The 9,141-nt window shown below is 45.2% G+C and overlaps 1 protein-coding gene across 1 annotated transcript in view; it reads right to left on the reverse strand.

Moving 5' to 3' along the window:
- Positions 1 to 215: 215 nt before the first annotated feature.
- Positions 216 to 9,141, reverse strand: part of LOC105907069 (ran-binding protein 3) — a 16,246-nt gene continuing 7,320 nt past the window's right edge. Inside the window, exons 2-12 of the mRNA XM_042703104.1 lie at positions 6,652 to 6,717; positions 5,602 to 5,694; positions 5,100 to 5,176; positions 4,534 to 4,625; positions 4,357 to 4,432; positions 4,089 to 4,182; positions 2,986 to 3,164; positions 2,609 to 2,729; positions 2,197 to 2,339; positions 1,467 to 1,653; positions 216 to 1,370 (exon numbers count right to left, since the gene is read on the reverse strand). Coding sequence (XP_042559038.1) covers positions 1,327 to 1,370; positions 1,467 to 1,653; positions 2,197 to 2,339; positions 2,609 to 2,729; positions 2,986 to 3,164; positions 4,089 to 4,182; positions 4,357 to 4,432; positions 4,534 to 4,625; positions 5,100 to 5,176; positions 5,602 to 5,694; positions 6,652 to 6,717 — 1,172 coding nt within the window. The 3' untranslated portion in view covers positions 216 to 1,326. The remainder of the gene's footprint in view (positions 1,371 to 1,466; positions 1,654 to 2,196; positions 2,340 to 2,608; positions 2,730 to 2,985; positions 3,165 to 4,088; positions 4,183 to 4,356; positions 4,433 to 4,533; positions 4,626 to 5,099; positions 5,177 to 5,601; positions 5,695 to 6,651; positions 6,718 to 9,141) is intronic.

A 9,141-nucleotide genomic window follows, 5' to 3' on the forward strand; every position in this document is an offset into this window, starting at 1 on the left:
TAGTGACAAACATGGATTCATTGTCCCCATAAACAGAAGTCACAGGGCTGCTCTTTTAGGAGGTTTACCACTCGCTTTGAGTTAACTTACCCAGGTGTCACTAAACTACGGACTTGGAATACCCCCTAGGTCTTAAACATAAACGACATAAATAAAACTGAGACAAATCTTTCTGTTCTTCTGTTGGTCAGAAACAAGATCATTTCTGGGCACCATTTCATTTGTCTGATTTTAAAGATTTATTTTGTAAAGAGTGTAGGAAGCATGGGATCCTATTAAATGGTGTTATATGAAATTAACAGGACATTCAAGGGTAGAACAGACAGGTATTTTTTTTCACTCAAACTCTTAGCACACAAAATAAACCTTCATTCCAACTCGAGTTCTGAAAATGAATAAAACGTTAATATATCAATAAAAAAGATGAAATTAAGAAATATTGGAAAGAAAACAAATATCCGAAAGACTGAAAACTGAAAGAAAAAAAACCTGACCAAATGAATTGCAACAGTTGGTGGACATTAAATCCATAAACTATAATGAAGTCCATATACACTGCGAGGGATGAGATGCTCGTGCCCATTAGCCTTGGACCAGAAACTTAGAGCATGAGATCCTGTGTGGTTGGTTTTCATCTCTTTATTCAACACGCCAATAAGAAATAGATCTAACTACCTTTGTGGAGTACTATATGGTATTGGCTTATCCTACTAACCAGTGCATATGTATGTAGATGTGTAAAAAAACATTAGTCAGAAAAATAAATTAGAATTTGAGTGAATGTTGATGAAATAGAGGAGGAGACGGAGGATATGGGGAGGAAGATTGATGGTACTGTAACCATTAGCGACATGACTGGTCAACAATGAGTGCGTTATCCTTTTGGAAGGTCCCAGGTGAGAACGAGCTGTGGCTTTGCGAAGAATAAAAAAAGGTCCCATATTTAGAAACATGTGCCGTATTTAAAATGTAGAGGAACTCCCTCGCACTCATCAATATGATGAGTATCCAAGTCCTAAACCAAAATGGAAAAGTCTTTTTTTCTTGCAGTCAAAAAAATGAACCAAACAAGAGACAATAAAAATAACACAAACTGATAAATCCAAAAATCCAGATTTACATTTAAATGCAGAGGAAAAAAGAGAGGGGAAAAAAAAAAAACTGCACAAGTTGGGTGACAGATTCCGACACGGTTAGACTTCTACTATCCACTGGACTGCACTAGTCTGAGGGACCCATGTTGGTTAAGGGCTGTCCACAGAGATGCCTGCTCGAAAAAAAAAAATCCCTGTACAGCAGCTTCCTCGCAGGCAGACGCCAGAGGTGCTATGTCCCCCCGGCTTCCTGGGCTTCCCCTCCTTCAGAGGTACCTGCAGGGAGAGATAGGGTTACCAGGTCAGAAACAAGTCTAAGGACATGCCCACTGAATGGCTGTATGCCGGGTGGGTGAGTGAATGTAGATTTACCGCTGGTGTTGGCCGTGGCCCCTACTGCGCCTTTGGGCTCGTCATCGCTGTCGTCCTCATTTGACTGGGGCACCTCGGGCTCGGGACCTGGCGGGGCAGATTCAGGCTCCTGCTCCGCTCGGCTTTTCAGGGCCAGGATACGGTGGTGCAGCGCAGCTGCCAACTGCCCTGCGTCCTTAGAACTGGCCTGGGCCACAAAGGAAGAGAAATGCCAGTCAACATCAGTCATGGCACTCAACTCACTTACTGGTCAACTACAATTGTATACTCAAACTGTAGAAGTATACTTCTGTTCGACTGTAGAAGTATACTACTTTACTAAGAAGTAAAGCTGCATTATTTTTCAACACACTATGGAGGGATGACCAAGAAATGAATGAGTGACCAAATGTTTCTGGTGTCACTAGAGAGGAACATGGTCATGAACTACACAAAAGGTTAAAAGGCGTTTCTGCCACAAATTGCATAGAGAAACAGAATTCTTTATTCATCACGATAAATGCTTGCTACTGTACGATCAGCTAGTTTCAACCAACAGTTAATCCTGCCTTGCTGATGGTGAAACAAGAGTAGAAGCTATGGACAGAAATGGGCCCTTATGACAGGCCAAAAAAGGTTAATGTCTTAACTTATAGGGCAACATTTCATGACCCTAAAAGCTAGTCTTCACCAAATCATCACTATGAAAGCAGAGGAAAGAGGCAGAGTGTTGTTTGTTTGTCCTGCTAACCGATATGAGGAAGACTTTGACCCCCTGGTCCTCGGTGTCCATGGCGGTGATGCGCACACTCTTCTCGCTGGCCTTATCCACCTGCATCTGAGGCCACAGCTTAGTGTTGAGGATCAGACGCAGGCTGCCTTGGGTACGCATCACTGAGGGGGGCGGAGGGAGACAAAGAAAGAAAGAAACGTGAGTATGGGGAAAGGAGAGAGCACAACACAGGAAGAGAGCAGGAGAGAGAGAGAGAGCGAGAGAGCGAGAGAGAACACAGGGTGGAAACCCAGGAGAGAAAGACGGCAAATAAGGCGGGGAAAAAAGGAAAACAAGAGAAAGGCAGATTAAGTACTGATTAGCACTTGCTCTCTCCCAGTCTGGGTAAATACCAGTGACCAGACGGCATTAGGAGGAGCGCCAGCCATACCTAATCTGGACTGTAACATGCCGTCCTCGGTGGAGGCCATGTCGTTGAGCCGCAAAAGGCCTCGGCCTCGCTCGATCCACAACTGTGCCGTCTTGTCGAACACAAACAACTTGCACTGCATCTGTGGAGGATGACCGACACCAGACAGGCATTGGGGATCATCAGTACAGTATCCACAAACAAAATCACATCTTTAAAAAGTTATGACAGTTTAAATACAGGCATCGGTGCGAGTTTCAAACGCATTATGATTCATATGGTGGCAGAAGAGATGGAACGTGGACTTTAAAAGGGAACAGCACATGCTATGATTTCATTCAGAGACTGGGGAGAAGGGGGGGCTAGGTGCAGCACAGGACACAGCAGTTGTAACCCACCTGTAACACATTACTCTCAGACTCCTCCCCGGTCCGCACCTCCACCTTCTCCAGAATGCACTTCTTGGCCGTGGCTTTGGTGTAGGCTGCCGCTGACTCTTCCAGAGACTCGGCCACGCTGTTGGCTGCTGCTGCTGTTGGTGCTGCTGCTGCTGCTGCTGCTGTTGGTGCTGCTGGTGCTGGGAACAGCAAACAGCGAATTCATTACATACGCCTTGACACCAAAACCTATGGCACAAAACCTAATAGCACCAAAACCATGGGCAAAGCTGGGCATCCCATAAGCCATGTGAGACTGTAAAGACCGTCAGCGAGGTAACAATGCAAAAAGTATTGTTTCAACAGGAAAAATTCCAGACAGTATTCTTTTTACCAGTGTGACCAGTTGCCACTGCTGCCAGGACAGGTGATGGCATAGCAGAGAGCACACTCAAACACCCTCATCATGGCACAAAAAGCTACAGCACTAAATCTAATGGCTTAAATTCTCAAAATCTATGGCACCAAATGACGGGCAAAGCTTCCAATCCGCTACGTGGCACTGTGAGGACCTCCAGAGAGGTGAGTCACCAGAGATACAGACAGATCCCCCAGGCCACCACACACACACCACAAAACCCATCTGCAACCTGTTATTCTACAATCATATTGCAGGAAAGAGAGGCTTGCAAAAGATCACAGACTGGGTGCAGCTTTGAGCAGTGTCTAAGTGGGTCTGGATATCTGGAGGTACACTGGTAGTAAAACACAGGCAAGAGGAAGGTGCAGCAGGGATTAGGGATACATCTCTGGCCAATGGTGATCGTAAGCTTTTCATACTGAAGCCAAACATTAAATCTTGACACTATGTGATTACATTTTCTAGTCATTAATAATTAAGAGCTGCAAAAAAGCATCAGAAACCACGCCTTTCCTTCAGTAGGTTCAACTGCACAAAGGAACTTAACGACTTGTTTTGCATATATGACACCTAGCCGAAGCCTTCACAAATGTATTCACATCCAAAGAGCTTCATAAGATCTCTTCTGCCTCCATGTGCCGGGGTGCATCCCACTCTATACTAAAACAAGGTGAAGAAATGTACTAGATAAGAGAGGTCTTACCCTTCTCAGGTGTGGCCTCCTGTGAGGAGGGCTCAGATACAGGAGCCGGACTGTCTCTACTGCTCTCCACACTCTCGCCACCTTTAGGGGGACTCTGCAGATACACACACACACACACACACACATTTTGAAGAATGTACTTCTACACTTTAAGCTGGCTGTTTGTTTAGGCAAAAGAATGCAGTACATGTTTAAAGTAGAACAACATGAATGAGTGAAAATTCCTTAGGGCCCACCCCTGTAAGGTCTTGTGAAAACATCAACTCACCAACACTCGCTCAGACATATTCTGCCCAAAGACAAACTTGGCCTCCTTGTCGGTGTTGTTTGTGGCCTTCTGGGAGCTGAAAAGCCAGAAATAATATTTGTTTTACTGAGCACTTATATCCAGATACGAAACAGTATTATTCTGTCTATATTTAAATTATTTGTAAACAGCCATTACCTGGGGGTACCTATGTACTGCAGGAAGTAATTGGTTCCACCTGACTGGGAATCTCGCCTGGCAGAGTCATTGGCTGTACTGTTCTCTTCCACCTAAAAACAGACAAACATTGATAGCGCTGTGAACATCGACCACAAACGATCTTTTCACTAGACATGCAGCAACGCAACCAATTCCCAAAGGCAGGCAGGCAGGAAAGCCTCACCTTGGCCCGTTCTCTGATATTCTGGCCAAACACAAAACTGGACTCTGAGACTGAATTCTTCTTCTGCTCACTCCCATGGTCATTGTCAGCATTCTGCCGAGTGCTCACCAAATAGTAACTGGAGTGCATTTGTAAAGCACTGCTGTTCACAAGAGCACTCCATGTGCTCTAGGCATGAACTATAAAGCAGCCGAACGTACCGCAGAGGATGGCGCGTTTCAAATCAGCACATATCCGAGTATCGTACATCTGTTGTAACCCTTCGAGGGCATCGCACAATATTTACCTGCCCAGTCTTCACCGAATATAATACACATAACTGATCCCAGTTAGAGTGAATATTGCATCCCTCTCTCCTCACCTGTTTGTCCGATTTTTCTCCATTGTTCTGACTCTCTGATGCTCCGTCTGAGACGCCATTCGTCCCACAACTCGAATCTACAGCGGTTAAAAAGTCAGGTTAGGACAGGTTCACAAAACAAGCCTTCTGACTATAACCTGCAGAGCACATATCCGCACAGTGGTGAACAGCCGTGAACAGCTGGAGCAAACATTCTTGTATTCGCATTACATTCAACGCATTACATTATTACGTATACGCATTTGACAGACTATGTATATGTGCAAGAATGACCCGCCTTCCTGAACACCTGATGTTCATATATTGGTGTGTGTGTGTGTGTGTGTGTGTGTGTGTCCGTCCCACTGAATGAAGTGCCTTTGAGTGTGACTACAGCCATTAGTAAGGAATAGTTCAGGGTGTGGGTGTGTGTGCGCATATATGAGTAAAGGCATGCATGCGTGTATGTCAAACCAACTCAACTAGAACAGCTAAACGGAGTGTGTGAGTGCGTGATACTCACTGGACTCTGTGAAGGTCTTGGCGGGTGGCGCCTGGAGGACGGCGGGCCGGAGGACGCTGCGCTGCTGCTCCTTGGGCTTCTGGCTCGGCACGCCTGAAAAAGAACCTGCTAATGGATTGGATCTGAAGCTGAACGCCCCACAGCGCTGAGCTCGGCGCTCAACCCTGCCACCCCCAGAACAAATACAGACACCAACCCCCACATTCAACCCTGCTCCTCCCTACAGACACTCACTCACACACATGATGTTCAGCCCTGACCTCTCTACCCCCACATAGGGCTTCAACCTTCCCCGCCCATATTTATTGCTTGCTATAGCCATCATTTCATGCAAATGTAATCGTCAATGTAACCGTTACTTACAAAATGTCCTAGCTAACTGGCTAGCTAGCATGGAAACTAGGTAACCATAGCAATCAGGCAACACCGTTTGCGGCACTGCCTGAAACGAAATTTAATTTCTCAAAGTGACCACAACCACTTGCAGATTATGTTAAATGGAGATTAAACAATCCTGAGACTAATAATGGGTAATTAATGGGGGAACTCTGATATAAATGTAGTGATTGAAGGGGAAAAAGTCCCCCCCTCCCCCTTCTCAAAGGCAGGAATCTTGTGGTTCGCATGCTCACTTGAGCCGTGGTAAAAGATTGTTGTTAATGTTACTCGGTCGCCAAGGGATAGATTAAAGGTTCAACTTCACAGTATCAACGACACTGGCTCCTATTCCCACAACACCAATATGGTTACGATAATTAGCATCAAATAAACAGCTTTCAATGTTAATGGGAACTGGGCCTTAAACACACATCCAATAACATCCATCCCTGCTCCTCCCCCACCCCAAATACACACACTTGAAACTGTCTGGGAAAAACACCATCTGATTTAACAACACAGCAAAACAAGGAGCTTAATTCCCTTGCCTGAAACCAGATCCTTCTTAAAGGGTTCTCATGTCTGTTAGTTCAGAGAGCGTTGACAGGTGTACTCTGCTTGGTTTTCTATAGCATCCGATAGACACAAAACTGGCTAGGTGAGCACTCTTACCTGTGCTGGGTGCCTGTCCATGAATGAGTGTTGGAGGCTTCAGGCGAAATCCCACAGGCTTCTCCTCTGAGGAAGGACCAGAGAGAAATCAGATAAGAGCTGAGCGGGTAGAGTAAGGTGGCAACACCACCATTGCCATGGGTCTAATATCCAGGGATCTCCCATACTGATTAAACATATCTGTACAGTACTGCAAGTCACTTTGAATGGACAATACTGCAAGTCACTCATCATATCTTCAATTCAGGTGTGGTGTTGCAATACATCAACAGCTCTCATCATGTATGGTACATCAACCAGTTGGGTGTGGGAGAGTGGAGCTTCCATGAACAACACATACATTCAGTAGTTAGAGCCACACTTCACATCTATGCCATATCTTTTCTAGTCCCAAATGCCAGGTAAAGCACTTAAAGTACAGGATCAGGCTTTCAGTGGTTACAGCCACACATCACATCTAGGTCTCATCTGTGGTAGTCCCAAGGTACAGCAAATGGAAGCCAACAGTGAATGGACTGAGAATGTGTTATGTACATGTGATTGGGCTGTGTAAACTGCTATTAGCTACAAACAAAACATTAACAGTACACAAATGGTAAGAGTGTTGAGTGAAACTATCCAAAGCCCAACCAAAAATGAGCCAAACCAAACCACCTAACCACAGATGGTGGGTTTGTGTAAAAAAAAAAAAAAGCCAAAACACGTCTTCCCTGTGTAGCTGTGGTTGAATCAGAGGTATGTTAGGCATAGGCAACATGTGTCTGCATGTTAAACATACTCCACAAGATGGAATACCATTTGTTGGCACTAGGGTTGGTCCAATAGTGTGGGTGGGTGTCAGCCTGATCCTGCACTTTAAGTGCTTTATCTGGCGTGGTCCAAAACCACTGCTAATTCTGTATTGTGTAGCAAGATGTTTTGATGCCCAGTCATCATAACACACTGGGTGGGCTTCTGCATCATGAGTGAAAAGGAGTGCTCATTCACATCAGAAATGGTTCTCCCTCATGTGGCGTTATATCCATTTCATGCATAGTACATGGATAATGCAGTACAAACATAATCCTTTACACTTCTGCCCTTTAAAATAATACAATGATGCATTCTGTTTAAACCTACGCATTTAGGCCTAAATTATTTTATTTTCAATAATCCCATCACATTGGCTTAGGTGTGTTCCCGGTGAGTAAGGAACACTGCATTAACAGGTACTCAGGTCAAAACTAGCTAAATCACTTAATTCTGGCAGCTACCTAAACACTCCTCTTTGCTCATCAATTTAAGTCCACTGGAGTGCTACCGAAACAGGACACTAAATAGTCTGCTCCACGCCAAATCATTCCACATTGAAGAACAACAAATGTTCCAAGACTACAATGACGTGACACGCCAAACCCCGCTTTTAGCACTACAGCCTCTTAAGGCTCACAGAATTGAATGCAGTCAATATCTCCCTTCAACATAACATACCACACGGCGTTGATTCCTGGCCATTCATAAAAAAAACACCTGTGTGGTGTGGAAGCCTTGGTCTCTACATTATCCACATATATACTTTAAGGATATATATATATATTTTAAGGTTAAAAAATTAAAACAAAGAAATGGTGTCACGCCAAGTAAGGAGACAGGAGCCATGTCAAAACACTGCATTAACAGTGTAAGAGAGAATTTTGCGATTGCTGACAAACGTCAAAATATCTCAAAGGAATGTGCCCCGTGCCCCCCAAAGTCCCGCCATGACCAGTGAACCAGTGGCATCCACCCCACAGGCCCTGCACAGTGACAACTCTAATGAACCAGGAAGAGCACTGCTGAGCACTTCCGAGTAAAGCAAAGAGTCTCTGAAAATATCCCCCTCGGGTCTGGAAGCCTACTTCTGCACATGCACATTCCTTTCAACTTGAACCACTTCACTCAGCGCTATTTTCTGCCTCGACTCCGGCTGGCAGCAGAGCTCTGGTCGGCCCCTCTCTTCGCTCTGCTCCACAATGCCTGCCAGCCACTTCCCTTTGTCTCGAAAGGTGCCGGAAAGAGACATGCACACGAGCCGCTCCGAGCATTTTCTTGTCTCCTCTCTTTGCAGCCACTCTCTGGCTCGCTCTCCCTCCCTCCATCTATCTCTTGTTCTTATTCTCCCTTCCTCTCAACACTAACTGAAGCGGTCACCATGGTTACTCCAGAGGGCGCCTGACTCAGTATGAATGTAGTTTGTTATTACGGTTGGTGAAAACAAGCCCGACTGCGATGAAGACATTGCTTAGCTATTATCTAAATGGCCAAATCCCTTTACCAACTGACACAGCCAGAGAAGGCGTCACAAACAAAGACACAATCCTCACCAAAAAAAACTCCACTGTGTCTCAGTATGCTATGCAGTTTCAACTGCACCAGAGGGCCATTGACGGGCTTCCAGTACACCACCTAAGCGATTAACTTATAGAGAAGCCTTGAGAGCATTTCCCTGTTCGATACACAGTGTGTGTGCGC

This window comes from Clupea harengus, chromosome 22, assembly GCF_900700415.2.
Source record: "Clupea harengus chromosome 22, Ch_v2.0.2, whole genome shotgun sequence".
NCBI classification, from domain to species: Eukaryota; Metazoa; Chordata; class Actinopteri; order Clupeiformes; family Clupeidae; genus Clupea; species Clupea harengus.